This window comes from Colossoma macropomum, unplaced genomic scaffold, assembly GCF_904425465.1.
Source record: "Colossoma macropomum unplaced genomic scaffold, Colossoma_macropomum, whole genome shotgun sequence".
NCBI lineage: Eukaryota > Metazoa > Chordata > Actinopteri > Characiformes > Serrasalmidae > Colossoma > Colossoma macropomum.
The window spans coordinates 2,384,891-2,404,083 of NW_023494808.1; the positions used below are offsets into that span (position 1 = coordinate 2,384,891).

The 19,193-nt window shown below is 38.9% G+C and overlaps 1 protein-coding gene across 3 annotated transcripts; it reads left to right on the plus strand.

Moving 5' to 3' along the window:
* The first annotated feature begins 1,543 nt into the window (after positions 1–1,543).
* On the plus strand, positions 1,544–18,044 carry LOC118798289 (protein GPR108-like). 3 transcript variants are annotated; one of them, XM_036557706.1, is made up of 18 exons: positions 1,544–1,747; positions 3,280–3,402; positions 4,353–4,403; positions 5,766–5,851; positions 6,006–6,073; positions 6,918–7,066; positions 7,154–7,216; positions 7,801–7,902; positions 8,348–8,481; positions 9,581–9,656; positions 10,172–10,245; positions 11,181–11,298; positions 12,454–12,584; positions 13,507–13,544; positions 13,790–13,830; positions 15,108–15,191; positions 15,597–15,712; positions 17,779–18,044. In XM_036557706.1, the coding sequence occupies exons 2-18, from the start codon at positions 3,352–3,354 to the stop codon at positions 17,870–17,872; spliced, it is 1,476 nt and encodes a 491-aa protein (XP_036413599.1). In that variant the 5' UTR covers positions 1,544–1,747; positions 3,280–3,351; the 3' UTR covers positions 17,873–18,044. The 3 variants fall into 3 exon arrangements, with proteins under 3 accessions (XP_036413599.1, XP_036413598.1, XP_036413597.1); XM_036557705.1 differs by having other exon boundaries at positions 1,732–1,909; positions 17,771–18,044; XM_036557704.1 differs by having other exon boundaries at positions 1,732–1,909.
* Positions 18,045–19,193: the final 1,149 nt, after the last annotated feature.

Here is a 19,193-nt window from a genome sequence, read left to right on the forward strand (position 1 = left end):
CGCAAGGCTCTATTTTAGGACCATTATTATTTACATTATACATGTTACCGTTAGGCACAGTTATAAGTAGCCATGGCATTAACTTTCACTGTTACGCAGACGATACGCAATTATACATATCAGCCAAGCCTGATGACAAATACAGGCTAAAGAAAATAGAGGACTGTGTAAAAGATGTGAAAGGTTGGATGTCGCGCAACTTCCTCCTCCTAAACAGTAACAAAACAGAGGTTCTGTGGAGGGATGCCAGATTGTTTCAGGGTGCTCCCGTGTCTGTGTGTCCTTTTGGTTCTCTCCTTTTAGTTAAGCTGTTATAGTCAGATCTGCCGGAGTCGTGAGCCACACTCTGGAAATGTTTTACATACTACTATACATACACCCATACAGAACTAAACTAACTCCATTTCCCTACCTTTCTTCCGAGAAAACGACTGCCCACCTGTCCGGCCGGACACTGCTGGATGATTGTTTGTAGAGCTCTCCGGCTACCCGCTTCAGACCAGTTACCCACAACCCAGTCACCACCACCTGCCTTGGACTGGCTGCCCACCCGACACTGAAGTCTCAGTTCTCTAACTATTACTACCTCCTAACTATTACTACTACTACTATTAATATTAGTAGAATAATAATTTTGTACGTAGTTTGACCAGAGGAGGATGGGTCCCCCCATGTGAGCCTTGGTTCCTCCCAAGGTTTCTTCCTCAGCTCTGAGGGAGTTTTTCCTGGCTTGCTCACCTGGAGGATTTACAGTTCATGTTGAAACTTTGTTCTAAACGGATTTCTGTGAAGCTGCTTTGTGACAACATCAGTTGTAAAAAGTGCTACACAAATAAATTTGATTTGATTTGATTTGATCTGTAGTGTCCTGTAGTAAACTATAGTAATTATCTATAATAATGTATAACATTTTCTCTGTATAATATTCCTGTAGAGCTCTCATAGTAATCTATAATACTGGTTCAGCGTCCTGTAGTAAACTATAGTAATTATCTATAATAATGTATAGTATTTTCTCCTCTGTATAATATTCCTGTCATGCTCTTATAGTAATCTATAATACACGTGAAGTGTCCTGTAGTAAACTATAATAATTATGTATAATAATGTATAATTCACACTTCCCTTTAACTCCTTTCACATTAGTCTTTTCTATTCTCTTTATTGTAGTTATATTTTAATTGTCCTTTAGTTAAATGTCTGGTAACAGTGACTGATGTTCATTTATCTGTTCTTTATTACTCTGTTAAGCCTCGAACAGTCATCTGTTATTATTGGTTATTCTAAATAGCTCTGTCCTGTAACAGGCTGGTTTGTTTTTTTCTTTTCTCTATATTCAGTGTTCCACTTAATGTAATTAAGGCAACTAATATATTAATTATTCTCTGTTCATATTTCTCTTGTTATTGTTTTGCTGTCCACTGTCAAACAGAGGAGGATGGGTTCCCCTTTTGAGGTTCCCCTTTTGAGGTTCTCAAGGTTTCTTCCTCTTGCTCTTAGCAAGTTTTTCTTGGCACTGTCGGCCTTGTCTCGCTCATGGGGGGTCGGACCTCGATATTTCTGTAAAGCTGCTTTGCGACAATGCATGCTGTAAACAGTGCTGTATAAATGAATTGTACTTTGACCTTGTAACAGGGTGTATTTCCCCCCCTCCGACCACCGGGGAGCAGTAAAAGCTGTGTAAACAGTCAGCGGATCAGGAAGTGAGTGAGTTGCAAAGACAGGCAGAGTGACAGCAGAGCGGGAGGTGAATATTAATATTAATAATTTAATAACAGCTTTATTAATCCGCCGCTGAGGCAGCAGGTTTTCCAGCCGTACCTCCTCCGATATGGCCTGTTTAACTCTGCTGCTGCTGCCGCTTCTCCTGACTTTAAACGAGGCGAGAATACATCGACTGTCCCTCAGCGTAAGTGCACACAACATTAATAACAGCCGTAACAGTCATAACAATGTAATAACATGAGCGAAGTGTGATTTATTTACATCTGGAGATGCTTTAATTCTCCCCCTGCTGCTTTTCTCCGTGTCTGAGCTTCGTTTCTGTACTGAAGTGGCTCCAAACTTCACTTATTTCGTGTGAAACTTCATGTTTTTTCACGTTTTTCACACCTCAAACGTTTCTACAGGCCATTAAGGTAAAAATGCTCTATCCTTGTGCGCATAAAGGCACTCTTCCTGACTTCAAGCAGATCTTTTAAACCTGTTAAATGTCCATACATATGTCCATAAAGGGCCTATATCCTACATATTTCTTTACATTTACAACATTTAGCAAACGCTTTTATCCAGAGCGACTTACATAAAGTGCTTTGTCTGTCTAGAGAAAGTATCTTTGTTAGTTAGGTTAGAGAGAAAGCCTGAGCTCAGATACTGCTAGGAACAAAAGCCCATGTTGATACAGAGAGAAAAAGAAACAGAGTCAAACACAGCGCAGTGCAATACATTTTAATAAGTGCAGCACAATACATTACAGTAAATACTAAAATCAGTGCTCACTTAAGTGCTGTATAAAGAGACTTCAGTCTGCGTTTGGAGACCGCGAGAGACTCATTCCACCACCTGGACTCCAGGACAGAGAAGAGTCTTGCTGCTTGTCTTCCACGCGTCTTGAAGGATGGCAAATCGAGCCGAGCTGTACTTGCAGCTCGGAGGGCTCGAGGTACAGTTCAAGGTTTGACCATTGCCATTAGGTAGAGAGGGGCTGGGCCGCTTTCGTCCGTCTTTACACTCTTCAAAAAGATGGTTCTTCAAGGGTTCTTTATTAAAGGCAATTATTCTGTTTAGAACCATAAGTTATACATAGAACCATTTCATGCTTAAATGGTTCTTTGCATGGTGAAACGGTTCTTCAGTTTGATAGACAATGTGTTGTATATGGTTCTATATGGAATCTGTAGCACCAATATGGTTCTGCTATTGAACCCTTTTCAAAAAGGTGCTATATAGAAACATGTACAACACATTCTCCATCAAACTGAATATATATATATATATATGTATTCAGAAGAAATGCTGGTGTTCTAAAGGCCTGTAGTTGCCTGTGATGGTACTGATTTGTGGTCTAGATGGGAGGGTCAGTGCTACTTTGACCTTTTCGTGGACCTGCTTGGTTGATTTATCCACTAATGTGAAGGCTTCTTATATGAACATAGTAAAGGTCCCTCACAGTCTTGTGTTTTGAGAGTCTTCTAACCAGTGGGTGAAGGATGTCAGTTTTACAGCTGATGCTGATCTCTGTCTCCAAATATTCACCTTTTCTATCACTTTCTCTCTCAGAATGAAACCCGTTCTGTCGTTCACCTGAACACCTTTGGTTACTTCGCCAATGGAACTCTGGAGGTCAACCTGATGTCCCTCTATCTTCCCCAAACCAGCAAGACCAACTTTGCCACCAATGCTGTGAGTTGTAACCTTGACTCTATACATGATTGTGTGCAGCATAATGTTTTTGAAATGTTTTCAGAAAAGAGTCTTTAATTAATTTTATGATTAATGCAACATTAAATAAATAGAACATTGTGCAAACGTTTGTGCATCCTGCTTAAGTGACGTTTTGTTGACAAAAAACACATTTTATGCACATTTTAATGCTCAGTTACTGTTTATTTGCTGAATTATTGCAATTCATTGGAGAAAAAACTCAAATATAAAATGTGGCACGTGCAGAATTTATGTAATATTTTGTAATTTAGTTTTTTCACCAATATGTTAAATTAAAGCTACACTATGTAATATTCAGGGATTTGGAGACCTCTCTGGTGGAAATGTGTAATTGCATGCAACATGTGGAAGAACGTTTTGTAACGTGGGTTGTGCTTCAGCCCCTTTCCTCGAGCGGATGAATCTGATGAGTGAAAGAAAATTTAAAGAGAACTCAGTCTAAACTTGGTGAAGGAGCGTCTTCTGAGGATGTGGGTGAATTACCTACTATTGTCATCACATCTTCATCAGTATGATGTTGATTTTAAGATCATTTGAGACCTAAACATTGAGCTGCACCTTCTTTTTGAGCCTGTGCCTGTGATGTTAATACATAAAGATGCACGACGTGGTGCAAAAAACTCGACGCCTCTGACTTTTAAATGGTTATTATGGGGCGACTGGCAGCAGCACATGCTCACCATATTTTACCTTATTTTTATTCTCCACACTCAGTTATGCTACTTCTTTCAGTTTTAATCAACAACAAACTTACATAAAGCAAATATAAATAAGAATTTAAAAGTGTGTCCCTGTAGAGGATGTGACAACACATGTCATTAGACAGGGGGTGCTCAGACTTTTGCATACAACTGAATGTATGTGTGTGTACTGTCTAAGTTAATACTGTGGTTGTGTGTTCTGTGCAGGTGGGCTTCAGTCTGGCTCGGTCTCATGTGAATGGAGTTCTTTCTTACACAGTAAGTAAAAGCGGGTGATTTTAATTTGCTTCTACAGCACTGTCCAAGTGTGTAATCTCCTTAAAGCGATAATAATTCACTAATTTTCCTTGCTTACCTCAAATGTAGTGGATCAGTCAAGATGTGTTTGGTGACTAAAGTTTGCTTCGTTAATTTTAGTGTTGGAGCTACGAGGCAAATGTAGCTAACAAGTAATAAAAGCTAATGTACACCAATTAGCATAGTGCTAACAGCAACAGCAGGAATCACATCCAAAGCTAACATACCCAAGAAGCTCATTTGTGGGGTTTTACTTCTGAAGTATTTTGATTGGCTGGTTGAGATGTAACTGAATGTCCTCTAAAGCCAGACAGACACTATGTGATGTTAGAAGTTTGAATATTCCGTTGAGTACAGAAAAAGCCTACGATTTATATACTCACACTGTGCGAAAACGCTCGGTCCATGCTATGTGAAACACAGCCTCTACAGACGGATCTATGAACAATTTCCAATAAAGTTGTTTCATTCAAAACAACATGCTGCGCACCGAGTACTGAGCAAACACACTGAGAAGCTGAGCTACAGCAGCTCGGCTAACCAAACTGCACTGAGACATACACAGTAGGACAGTATAGTCTCTCTACAGCCTGTTTTACAAAGACTGTTAAGGAAATTAGTGTTATAGCTCACTATTCTGTTCAGTCAAACAGAGTAAAGTCGGCATATAAGGACTTTGGTAGGAAATGTCAACTTTTTCACCTCCGTTTTGTTAGCCTACTTGTCTCCACCTGTGTTGGGGAAGTGGTTATGATTGTGTTTGTATGTGTTTAAAAACGGATTAAAATCACACAGTGTATTCCTGTCGGGAATCTGTCAAAGCAGAACATTTAAAGTGATCAACGACTTTGCGTCCAGCTGCCGCTGCTGCATTCTAACGCTTCTCTGTGTGAGCAGAGCCTCCTTCACTGCCAGCTTGAGTCAACTGTTCATTAGCGCAGCAGTGTAGACTCATCTTACGTCACTTGGTATCAACTGGTATCGGATGTTGGTATCAGTGAATTTTTGAGCACAAGTAAATGAGCGCAGTATCAGCCCCATACCCGATACCAGTATCAGTATCGATGCATCCCTGTGATATGCCGTAACAATAATAATAATAATAATCATAATTATAAGAAGAAAAAACAATAATAATTATTATTGTTATTATTATCAATAGTAGTATTGGTTGTGGTAATATGTTAACTTTTTTATTAATTCTTTCAGAGTTAATAAAAGATATAAGTTTTCAATCAATGAACCTTTATTTTAAGTTTTAATTGTATATTAAGAATTAATACAGCAGATCTTATTACAGTGTTTTTTTTTTTTGTTTCACAGGCCGAGGACCCTGAGAAGTGCACTCTATTAAAAACCAGAAGTGATGATACACTCATTCTCTTCATCATCGACCCACTAACACTCAGGTAGGATGAGTGCATGAGTGTATCCATGCGCTACATTGAGTACGTATGTGTAGAGTTGGGTGTGTTTGTCTGTTTCAGATTAAGTGTCCATTCTCTTCACCCCAGCAACCTGAACTGACACAGGCTTTAAACTGTTTTGATTGTGTGTTTTCAGTGTCCAGGTAAAATCCTTTGGTGAGGAGGACAGCATCTTAATGGCTGGCCAGAAAAAAGAAGTGAAGGGTGAGTTTCACATCCAGATTCTCTCTATACCTCCAGTTTCCCTTAGTTCACTGTCACAACATCCATACTCACTCTAAACTGCCCGTTTACACTCATTTCACTTTCACAACAGATGCATATTCACTCTAAATACCCCGTTTACACTCAGTTCACTTTCACAACAGATCCGGATTCAGTCTAAAGCTCTGTTTACATTCGGTTCACTTTCATAAAAGATCCAGATTCACTCTAAACCCACGTCTACACTTAATTCACTTTTGCTTCAGATCCATATTCACTTAACACCCATTTACACAAATCCAGATTCAGTCTAAAGCTCTGTTTACATTCAGTTCACTTTCACAACCAAAACAGATTCACTCTAAACCCATGTCTATACTTAGTTCACTTCTGCTTCAGATCCATATTCACTTTGAACACTCAATCCTGAGTGTTCAGTTTACACTCATTTTACTTTCACAACAGATACAGATTCGGTCTAAAGTGCTGTTTACACTCAGTTCACTTTCAATACAGATCCATGTTCACTCTAAACCCCAATTTACATTCATTTCACTTTCACAGTAGAACTAGGTTCACTCTAAAACCATGTTTAAACTCATCCCACTCAGTCCTCTTAGTGTTCGCAGCTTACATTGAGTCCACCTTCAACAACAGACCCAGATTCACTCTCATCCTCCATTTTCGTTTTCTACACTTTCACAACAGTTTTAAATTCGCACAGGTGACTTTCACACTTAATACTACGCTTCACTTAATCACACTTAGGGTTCAGTGTATGCACTAAGCTCACGTTTTTCAGAAACCCGGAAGAAATGAGAAGATAAATTAAATTTGGCTTCAGATCAGACAAAAGCCAAGGCTGGTGAGAACGAAGACAAAGTCAACAAAGTGGAGACGACGAATGACGACAAAACAAAGGACTCTGCTGTGGAACAACAGAAGAAAGAGGAGCTCAAGGAGAGCATAGTTACTGAGTCTCTTACTAAGAAGGTGTGTGCGAGAGTCAGTTTGCATTTGTGTGTTTGTGATTAATCACTTATTGGTGGTTTTAATTTTTCTATCCTGGGTCCCGATCAGGGGAAGAACATAAACGGAATGAAGTTGACCCTCTTCAAGTTCAAGGACTCCTACAACTTCACAGTGAGTCTTTCATCACAACTCGGGCTGATTAAAACCATACCAGAAAAATTAAAACCTCACCCCCTCCGCAATAATACTTGCCACATTACTGAAGACGTTTGTAGCCGTTGTAGTTGACCTGCAGGCTCTAAATGACGCGTCTGATCTGTAATTTTACAACATTAATACACAGAAACCTTTTTCTGATGTGATTTCCTGAGATTCATTCTGAGGTGTATATTAAAGCGCTAATCCACTGCAGGCCACACATTACAGTGATTTTCCCCGCTGTTCAGACTGAATTATTGCTTTTATAAATCAGACACTAAATGCAATATAAATAAATACACCGATGTTCAACAAATAATTTATCACAAACTTTAATGATTTTAAAAAGCAGTGTGTCCAAGCAACATAACGGTCAACAGTGACTCCATTTTTAATATAGAATTGAACTGAGGTGTCCAGGCATGTGTGTGTATATCAAATATAATAGGTCCATTTTATATGTAATGTAGGTGTGATGGAGTGTAAATTGTTTTACAGTTTTCTCTATCTATCTCTCTCTCTCTCTCTCTCTCTTTGTCTCTCTCTCTCTCTCTCAGTTTCATATCACTATGGGAGCTGAAGATCAGGGCCTGTACACTCTGAACTTCCATAACTGCTACAGTATGAAGCCGGGCACTTTCAGCCCATACTCACTCAGCGTAAGCACAATCATATATAAACATCTTTACATGTAAACAACAAAATAAAAGTTTGGAGTTTTTTTTCAGATCATTGTGGCATTTTATTTAATAGTAAACTAGATATTAAAAGCCTTTTTGTTGTTTTATTTAATATTTATATCATTTTGGGAACTTTGAATTGTATTAGAACTTAATTCTGCATGTTCTGGATTCATCTAACATTTCATCATTTTTTTACAGCTACTTAATATTTATTTGATATCTTGGAAGTTGTAGAAGTGCAGCATCATATAATAATAATTTTATAGCATTTATCTGCAGTAAACTTGAAGAGCTGTGTTCCTCAGAGTTACTTGTTGAAACTTTGATGCTGTGAAAGGAAATTGAATGATGTTTCGTGATTGATAGTTATGTGTAATGGTGGTGATGATGATGATGATGATGATGGTGGTGTGTTGTGCAGGTTCACATTACAGAGAAGAATCCGGCTGGTTTCCTCTCGGCTGCTGAGATTCCTCTGCCGCGTCTCTACATCTGCATGGCGGCAATGTTTCTGACCGCAGCCATAGTGTGGACATACACTCTCCTCAAACACCGGTACACACACCTACACACACGCACACACAGACATCCTCCCCTACAGTGATGTACAATTCTATGCAAAAGTTTGGGCGCACCTGGTCAAATTCCGTGCTATTAATTTTCTGTAAATAAGTTACACATCCTGTACAGAGACAAACTTCTGCAAAATTTAATACACAATTACTGTTTATTTACTGAATTTAACACATTGAAAAAAAAATCAAACATAAAACGCGGCCTGTGCAAAAGTTGTAGCACAGTTTGTATTTTACCCTTTGTTTTTTTCCCCGCAGTCTGTTAAATTCAGTAAATAAACTAATTGTGCATTAAAATGTGCACAAGCATGTTCTCTATAGAGAATGTGTTATTTTCTTTCAACAAAATCATGTAATTTCACTGAGGGTGGCCTAAAACGTACTTTTTCATGATCCATTCATGGTGGAGGGATACATGCAGGACATTATGTGGCAAATAGTCCCCAAAGAAAACTTATTATTTCAGATTTTCCACTATTTTCCATCATCAACTTTCCATATAAACTCAGAAGACTCGTGTAGGTTCACTGGTGGTTCTGGATAGTAAATAAAATGTCTATATTGGTGTTGTAGTCATGGTGACCCCTGGTTCCTATCACCCCCACTCTGAATAACTCTTTACATCTCAGCCATTTATTTTTTTGCAGAAATTTAGAAAAATCAGTGTAATTTCCCTTTACAAAGCACATGATTAGCAGCAGGCACTGGCAGTAGTAAAGTGTGATATAATACACTCACACTCAAATTTGAGGAAACATAAAATTGTTGTTTCATTGTATTTTTGGTCTGTATAATTTCTCTGTCTTTGTTTCCCATTGAAGCTGAAAGTATCTGAATACGCTATCACTGTTGGGGTATTCAGTACGTTCCAGGATCAAAGTACTCACAAATATGCCTAGTTAATATGACCAAACATGTAAACAAGTTCAGATCTTTTTATTTCTGGTTGTGTTTAACGCTGCAGTAGATTGTAGTTACAGTAGAAACAGCAGAGCTGAATAAACCTCATGTACACAGTGTGAACCTCCTGAAGGTGCTGCGCTGTGTTTGGCTGAACTGTGTGTGTTTTTGTTTTGTAGGTACAGCGTGTTTAAAATCCACTGGCTGATGGCGTCTCTGGCCTACATTAAAGCTGTGTCTCTGGTGTTCCACAGTGTGAGTGCCTGTTACATCACATACCACGAGCACCAGAGCCGTCGAGTCATTCAGACTAAACACAGTTCATCACATTCATTTGTGTCGTGATTTATTACATTTGCCTTATGCTAAAATGAGATTAGTTATTACTTTATTGGTGCTACAAGGGAAATTTGTCATTTTGCTGCCTCAGTCTGGGAGCAGCTCAGCGTCACCAGCTTTTACAAAAAATATTTTTTTTTTCCCACTTAAAAAGATAAAAATAAAAAGGGGTACGACATTGACATAATATCAGTGTCAGTAATGTACATATATTAAAAAAGGGAAGTGGGGAAAAATAAAACTATATTTTGTGTCAGTACATCTGTTAGTGTGTCTGAAAATGGTCATGTAAACACATGAATTATGACTGTTTTTGGTAAAATGAAGAGCACAAGGAAAAATTAGATACAAGAAGAATGTAGTAAATTATGTATGTAAATCCTAAATGTAGTTAGTCACTGCGTTCCTGAAATACTCTCTCTTAATTTTAGATCAACTATCACTTCATCAACACGGAGGGACATCCTATTGAAGGCTGGGCGGTGATGTACTACATCACTTACCTGTAAGTGTGTTTATTTTCCGAACAAAACAGTCTTTAAGTACGAGTTATTAATTTTTCAGATGCCTCAGCAACTGAATCTACTCACAGCTGTGTTCAGTCAGTGAGTCACTCTTTCACCTTTATTCCAGCTTCCATTCTTTTCAGGAGACTCACTTTCAGCTCCTCAAAGAATCTGCAGACACACCTCCAGAGTTCAGTCTTAGAAGCTGGTTGATCATTTTCTGAAGTAATCAAACACATTCAGTGGTGTTGAGGTCTGGACTCTGGGGTGGTCAGTCCATCGTTCAGCTTCTTTGTTTGATGTGTCCGTCTCCTTTTCTCAGTGAGGTTCTTCTTGATCAGCTACACATCCTTTCAGACCCACAGCGCTGAGTCGTCTTCTCACAGTGGAAGGATGGACAGAAACACCTGTGGATGTTTTCAGATCTGAAGCAGCTTGATTTTCTCCTCTCTCTCAAAGATGAAAGCTTTAAGTGCTGTTTATCTGATGGGGGCAGTTTTGGGGGAGGTGTTTCAGGTGGTTGTTAGGAAGCACAGTTGAGCTCAAGTTTTGGAAACTTTTTTCTCCTCAGAAATACACACACCCCACGCAAAACATACAGCCCACGCAGACATGGGGAGAACATGAAAACACCACACAGAGAGGACCCTGGACTCCCGGCTGGGGACTTCTCTTCAGAAAGAGCTTGAACTGAATGGCAGTTTTAAGTAGAACTTAACTAATGATCTTTATGTTGTAGGTAACTGGCTCTCTTTCAAAAGCCAATATGTCACAACTCAGTAAAAGGCTTCTCACCTGTCAAACCATTTATGCTTTACTCTCCTCTGTTTCAGTTTCCAAAAAAGATCAGGAGCTTCGGTGGGTTTGCTGTGTATATAAAGGTTTGTAGAGTTTTAATAGCTGCTAATATTTCTGTGTTTGTTTCTCTGGACAGACTGAAGGGGGTGCTGTTTTTCATCACTCTGGCTCTGATAGGAACAGGTTTTACCTTTGTCAAATACATCCTGTCTAACAAAGAGATCATCATCTTTGTGATCGTCATCCCTCTACAGGTACGGGTTCTCCGCTTAATCCATGAGCTGACTTATTCATTGAATGATTGATTGATTGGTTGATTTGTAACTTGATTTGCAATACAGGTTCTTTTTGACATGATTAACAGAGATAATTTGATTGATTGATTGAATGATTGATTAATTAGCACTTTGATTTGACTAGGTGGCATGTATAATAAATGCACAGTTTAACGGACTGATTAGTGTGTTTATTGTACAGCTTTTGGCATTTATCATTGAGGAGATGGATTAATTGATTAATTACTAGCTATCGGTAACATGCTAACAGAAGTAGGGCTGTGAATCAACAACTTTACAGCGATTTGATTATTTGATTCTTCAGACATTCGATCAGTGAATCATTACAACTTCATCACGTTTCCTTTCTGTTCAGCAGTTTTTTCAAAGGCACAGATTGATTTGCTCTTCAGTTCTAGCTAGCGTGGCATTATTTTTGAAGGAGTAGATTAACTGATTAATTGATGCTTTATTAATTAATTAATTGGTGCTTTATTGTTCAGATTCTTACTAATGTGGCATGTGGGCAGTCGGATTGATCGTGTTTTTTCCTTGTTAATTCAGGTTCTAGCTAACATTGCATCATTGGGGAGGCAAATTTTTCGGTTTATTCACAGCATGTTTTATTGCTCAGGTTCTAGATAATGTGGCATGTATCATTGAGTAGACTGATTGATTGAGATGTTTTATTTTACATGTTCTAGCTAATGTGCCATATATATTCATCACTAAGGAGATGGACTGATATTGTTCTTTCTTTTTGGCTAATCAGGTTCTAGCTAGTGTGGCGTATCATTATTGAGGAGACAGATTTGACCGATTCATGGGTTGGTTTTGCTCTTCATGTTCTAGCTAATTTAGCTCATTCTTTAGCCAGATGATTCATTGATTTATTTGACTGATTTCTTAATTTTGCTCTTCAGGTTCTAGCTAACATGGGATTTATCATGATTTAGATGGATGGTTGATTTTGTTTAATTTTTTGAAGTTCTAGCTAGTGACTCACATATAATCATTGAGGAGAATGAAAGGATTGATTAGTGTGTTTTATGTTTCAGGTTCTAGCTTATTTGGTATCAAGGATACAGATTAAGGATTGATTGGTAGACTGATTTTGTGTTTTTTATTATTCAGGTTCTAGCTAACGTGGTGTATATCATCATTGAGGAGACGGAGGAGGCCTCCAGTGAGTACGCTCTGTGGAGGGAGGTCCTCTTCCTGGTGGATCTGGTCTGCTGTGGAGCGATCCTCTTCCCCGTCGTCTGGTGAGTTTGGCTCTGGGCTTCAACAAAACACCAAACTCAGGAAATTTTTTTTGTGCTTTTTGCACAGCGATAAAATATGTTTTCAGTACAGAAGCAAAAAATCCAGTGTTCATTTTCATTGTGCTTTTATAATTTCAGTCCAGTTACCAAGAACCAGAGATTAGAATCAGGTGAAAACAATTAAAATGAACACGTCGTTTTAATGAGAAGTCAAATCAGTTAAAATACATGAAGTGTAAATGGCTTTGATTCAGCGCAGGCAGGTTGTTTTTTATTTTTTTACTTAAAGATTGTTACAGTTCACATCAACACAACAAAAAATAAAAAGGTTTTCGTTTTAAGTTTCGTCATGTTTGGATTTATAACACAATAAAATGTTATAAAAATGCTATAAAATTGTAATAAAATGATACCTGTAATTTTTAACGGCTTATAAAATTGTGTTTACTTGTTTATTTGTTGTTGTTGTTGTTATTTATTTTTAATGTACAGTTGTGTGCAAAATTTTGGACTCCCATTCAAATGCCATGTTTTGTTGATTTTGTAAATGTAAATAAGAGACCACATCCTCTACAGAGAACACACTTCTGAACATTTTAATACACATTTACTGTTTATTTACGGAATTTAACAAGTGGAGGAAAAATACCATATATCACATAATATAATCAGCTCAGTAAATAAATGGGATTTGTGCATGAAAATCTGCTGAAAACTGCCATATTGAAGTGTGTCTCTGTAGAGGATGCGTTTACTTATTCACACTTAGAAAATCACCAAAACATCATTTGACCAGAGGTGTGCAAACTTTTGCATACATAGTATAATGATATTGTCTAATAATGAAATATTGTGATCTACATTTCAGATCAGATCACTCAACTTTAGCCATGTAAACAGTATTTGTTTATGTTTATTGCAGGTCCATTCGACACCTGCAGACCACCACAGACAGAAAAGGTGTGTGCGCACTGGTCACTGTCCTAAGTTACTGATGGGATGTTGGACCAGGACGAGGCTGAAATACATTTTCAGTGTTTCAGTGTTTATTTTATAAGATTTCCCAAAATTAAGATTAAGAAAAGATTAATATGCAGTGAAAAATATTTCATTCAGTGTTATTTCATGACTAGAGACTGTAAGAAATTAATACTATAAATGAAGTTTTCTATATATGCGTAAACAGTTGTGTGTGTATGTTGCAGCTGCGGTGAATCTGAAGCTGCTCAGGCATTACTGTGTGATGGTGAGTAAAAACAAATATGTCTGACAATATACACTGAGCAGGCATCACATTATGACCACCTCCTTGTTTCTGTGCTCATTGTCCATTTTATCAGCTCCACTTACTATATAGGTGCACTTTGTAGTTCTACAGTTACAGACTGTAGTCCATCTGTTTCTCTGATACTTTGTTAGCCCCCTTTTACCCTGTTCTTCAGTGGTCAGGACCCCCATGGACCCTCACAGAGCAGGTACTATTTGGGTGGTGGGTCATTCTCAGCACTGCAGTAACACTGACGTGGTGGTGGTGTGTTAGTGTGCGCAACATACACTAACACACCCATGGATTAGGGTCTGGGCGCTTAGGCTAGGCTCCCAACACTGCACTCACCTACATCTGCAGCACACATACAATTTAAAAATCTCCGAAACTGGGAGAAGGATTTGTGCCAGAAACAGTCACTACAGTCAGTACAGACAATACGTACCTCTATTACATTGTTTTCGCATCGCTTGATCTCCACTGTGTTTTTGTTCAGATTTGCTTTTAGAAGAAGAAATGCTGAGATAAAGTCAGAATTAGATACAATCCATTTTGAAATTTACTGAAGGCACAGTTTTTGCTTTCCACCTTTTAACAACATTAAATCAATGTAATGGAACTTTTACTTTTCATTTTGGAGCATTTTTTGCACGTTGCTGTTTAAATGCAATCTTGTGTCTGCATTGCATTTGTTTTGGTTCAGTTTCAATGAGGCAAATATGTTTGAAGTAGAAAAAAAAGGTAAAGTGACATGAAAACAGCGTAGTAGAGGTTTTGCTTTTCATTTTGGTGAGTATTCTGCATGCCACCTGTGGAAAAGTAATGTCACGTGTGCATTGCATTTTAATGTTTTCACTGTTCTGATTGCATTTCAATGAGGAAAACCTGTTTAAAGTGCTGCACACTGAAAAGCAATTTAGTCGTGCCCTCATTGCATTCCAAGGCGGATTGTATTGAATTTTGACGTGAATTCAGCATTTTGTTTTCTAAATGCAAATCCTCATGCATTGTTTTCAGCTCAAACAACGTGAAAACAGTACAGTTATGTTTTTTTTTCATCCTGTACTGTACTGTAATCTTTATTTATAAAAGTAATATCGTGTGCACTGTATTTCACGTTTGTCCACTGTAGTTATTGCACGACACAAATTGCTTTCCATAGCAATACAAAATGTAAATATAAATTTCAGCACAGTGAGTTGTCTAATGTTTCTCTTTCTTCGGTCTTTTCTTTCTCTCCTTTTGTCTGTGTGCAGATCGTGTGTTATATCTACTTTACGAGGATCATGGCCATCCTGCTGAAGGTCACTGTACCCTTCCGGTGGCAGTGGTGCCAAGAGGTGAGACAATCAGACCACATTTATACTGTCATTTTCATCGATGTTATCATACATGTAGATTCCAGTGTTCGAAGTCCAGTTTGTTTCCTCCCACACTTTCACAGTGATGTAGAGGTTGTGGGTGAAATCTGTAAACAGTGCAGATCTGCTGTCACTGCCCCACTTTCATAATCCAAATAGTGGAATTATAACATGGGGCTTATTGAAAAAATCCTTCAGAAGTAACAGCTACTCTGATTATATCGGTCAGTGGACTATAAATGTTTGCATGGTTATGCCACATCCATTTCCACGGTGACATTGCACCCATTTCCGGGAAACCGGACATGTGCCTTTGAACGTCATTATATCCCAGGCACATTATTGATCATTATCCTCTCTCTCTCTCTCTCTCTCTCCCTGTAGTTTCTGATCGAGGTGTCCACTCTGGTGTTTTTCGTATTGACGGGTTTTAAGTTCCGGCCGGCCTCCAGTGACCCCTACCTGCAGCTCCCTCAGGACGAGGAGAACCTGGACAAAGTGTAAAATGCATTCTGATTAAAATATGTTCACTTCAGGCCTTGAAAATAATGAAAATGCCTATTAAAATGAGGCACATTTTCCATATTAATAATGTAGATATGAGGCACTTTGAATAAAAATAATTGCATCTACACCGAACAGGCATAACATTATGAGCACCTCCTTGTTTCTACACTCATTGTCCATTTTATCAGCTCCACTTACTATATAGGTGCACTTTGTAGTTCTACAGTTACAGACTGTAGTCCATCTGTTTCTCTGATACTTTGTTAGCCCCCTTTTACCCTGTTCTTCAGTGGTCAGGACCCCCATGGACCCTCACAGAGCAGGTACTATTTGGGTGGTGGGTCATTCTCAGCACTGCAGTAACACTGACGTGGTGGTGGTGTGTTAGTGTGTGTTGCGCTGGTCTGAGTGGATCAGACACAGCAGTGCTGCTGGAGTTTTTAAACACCTCAGTGTCGCTGCTGGACTGAGAACAGTCCACCAACCAAAAATATCCAGCCAACAGCGTCCTGTGGGCAGCGTCCTGTGACCACTGATGAAGGACTAGAGGATGACCAACACAAACTGTGCAGCAGCAGATGAGCTATCGTCTCTGACTTTACATCTACAGGGTGGACCGACAAGGTAGGAGTGTCTAATAGAGTGGACAGTGAGTGGACACAGTGTTTAAAAACTCCAGCAGCACTGCTGTGTCTGATCCACTCATACCAGCGCAACACACACTAACACACCACCACCACCACACCACCAGCAAAACCCAGTAAATAGGCTTTAAACTTTGCTGCTTTGATACACAAGAGATGTTTTCCCACCGCATCAAAAACAAGAACTGACCCAAACGAGAACCAGTAGAACATGATGGTTTTCAGCTCTAGTTCATTTTCTGTCTGCTTGAGAGACCACCTTATTAACTGCAATTAACGATTTAATTGTATTTGTGGTTGTTTAATGTGCCTCTAAAACATCTGATTCAGCTAACTACCTACTTTGTTTGCTAGTTATCTTAGCTAACTCAGCTGTTGCTGTGCTAATGTAAAATAATATAGTGTGCTTTTCTGCACATACACACAAATTTACATTTGTAATCTACATTCTACCATCTACAGTCTACATTTGCACAGAATCATGTGCAGAATCAAACAAAGCTTCTATTTTTCTTTGTCGAGGGTGAAAATTTGAGCAAAAACACTCGTTCTTTAGAGGTTAGCACAAATGTTATTTTTGTTTCCTAAGAAGCTTACCTTTGCAAACTGTTGACAAAGTAATAATTCTAAAAAATATCAGTCGACACATCAACATACATCATTCTGATGTACATTCTGGTGCTTTGCTGGTGAAGTTGTAGTGCTAGTTGTCACCCAGAAGAGTAAATAATTCACTAAATTGTTGTTAGCTTCAGCTGCAAGTGTTACCAAAGACAGATTAGAACATCAAGTGCCATTTGGTTCTGTAGGTACTGATCTTGAACAGGTACCAAAAACCATAAAACTGGAACCGATCAGCAATGAAAAAAGCACAGTTCGAGTTTTCTAGCTCTGAAATTTCTACTCTACTACTCTAGAAAAAGTCTAGCCGTTCACTCACTACAGTACAAACCAGTGTGACAGCTAGTTAACTGAGAACAACGTCTCAGAACAAGAGGAGCTCAGCTTAAATGTGATATTCTCTCTATTCTCTCTCTCTCTCTCTCTCTCTCTCTCTCTCTCTCTCTCTTCTCTGTCTCTCTCTCCTCTGTCTCTCTCTCTCTCTCTCTCTCTCTCTTCTCTGTCTCTCTCTCTCTCTCTATCTCTATTCTCTGTCTCTCCCTCTCTCTTCTCTGTCTCTCTCTCTCTCTCTCTCTCTCTCTCTCTCTATCTCTATTCTCTCTCTCTCTCTCTCTCTCTCTCTATCTCTATTCTCTCTCTCTCTCTCTCTATTCTCTCTCTATTCTCTCTGTCTCTCTCTCTCTTCTCTCTCTCTCTATTCTCTCTCTATTCTCTGTCTGTCTGTCTCTCTCTCTCTCTCTCTCTCTCTCTCTCTCTCTCTCTATTCTCTCTCTATTCTCTCTCTAGTGTAACAGAGTCCGGGACGTTGGAGGGAATCTCGAAGGTGAAGAAGACGTCGAACGGCTGAGAGAGACAGAGAGACCCCGCCTTGTGACTGTGACTTCATAATGGGGGGGCAGAGCCTGGACTGTTTTAACTCCCCCAGTTTTCCCGCCATTCCGCCTACGATACGTATTGCAAATTGCCAAAAATGAAGTGAAATCATCTACATGTAGTCGATATATCTCATAGTAAGACTGTTGTAAGAAAACTAAGATTATTAAACTACATTTTTTTTTTACCCATATCATTTTTTTGTGTGATCCTCAAAACTGATTTATGTAAATGAGCTTTGTTCTGATTGGCTGTCCTGTAATGTGCCTCAATCGAAAAACAGTCCGGGTTGAAACACTGTGTAACTTCAGTGTGAGTGGGTGGAGCTAAACTCCTGTGGGAGGATATATGCAAATGCTTTGCTTTTTTTTTTTCTTTGATCACAAAGACAGTGAACTCAAAATGGGCTTTTTCACAGCTTAGTTTCCACATGGACTCTACAGGCTGTGGTATGTTTTGAAACTTGGAACAGTGTTTTTCACTCAGTATGTGCTCTCCATTGTTTTGCGAAGCTTTGAGTTGTTTATTAGCTTCTTAGCTTTGTAGAAATTGTTAGCCTGTTATCTTGAATCCTGTTGGCTGCTTTAGCCATGCAGACACTGTACTTTGTGCTAATGTTGTAGTCTTGCTCACTTTATGACTCTTCTTCACTGTAAAAAATGAGAGGTCAGCTTGAAATGATATAGTAAATGATTATATGGCTTTTCTTGAGTTGACCCAACTTGAGGACTCCAGAGTTCAGACAGCTCAAACTTCTTAGTTGAGTCAAAAGTTCTCCCAGCTACTGTTTCTAGCTCTGCATCTCAGTTAGATAAACAAAACTGAATTTATGTTTATTTTACTCAGTTTCTCCACCAGCTGGTGCTCCTTCCATCACACAGTCCCATTTGCCTTATTTTCCTCTTGGGCTTCCGGATATGGACAGCTGTGGCATTGCTGGGATTCAAACTGTTGGAAAGAATTATTAGACAGTTGCACCACATGAGACGACACCCTGCTTTAAAGTCAAAACAACAGATATTTTCTCCAGTGTTTGAAACATTTGTAGGCACAAAATCTGGGCTGTTCCATGTGTTCCTGAGTGGTACAGTGGACTAAGCCATCACCCCCAGCAGGAGGTTGTGAGTTTGAGCCCCAGTGATGCCACAGCCATCCGTAAGTGTGAACCCAAGAGGAAAAATGTCTAGCAGGATTGTGTGATGGAGAGAGTCCTGGCTAGTGGGGAAGTTGAGTATAAAAAATAGGCTCATTTTATTTACCTCACTGAGATACAGAACTAAAAATGAAAAGAACGTTTGACTCAACTAAGACGTCTGAGCTGGTGTCTTCAAGTTGA

Bases quoted from the DNA above. Each gene is read 5' to 3' on its own strand.
- LOC118798289 (XM_036557704.1), top strand. From the start codon at position 1,832: ATGGCCTGTTTAACTCTGCTGCTGCTGCCGCTTCTCCTGACTTTAAAC. The intron at 5,852-6,005 runs GTAGGATGAGTG...GTGTGTTTTCAG, and splicing joins ATCGACCCACTAACACTCAG to TGTCCAGGTAAAATCCTTTG. The intron at 12,585-13,506 runs GTGAGTTTGGCT...TGTTTATTGCAG, and splicing joins ATCCTCTTCCCCGTCGTCTG to GTCCATTCGACACCTGCAGA.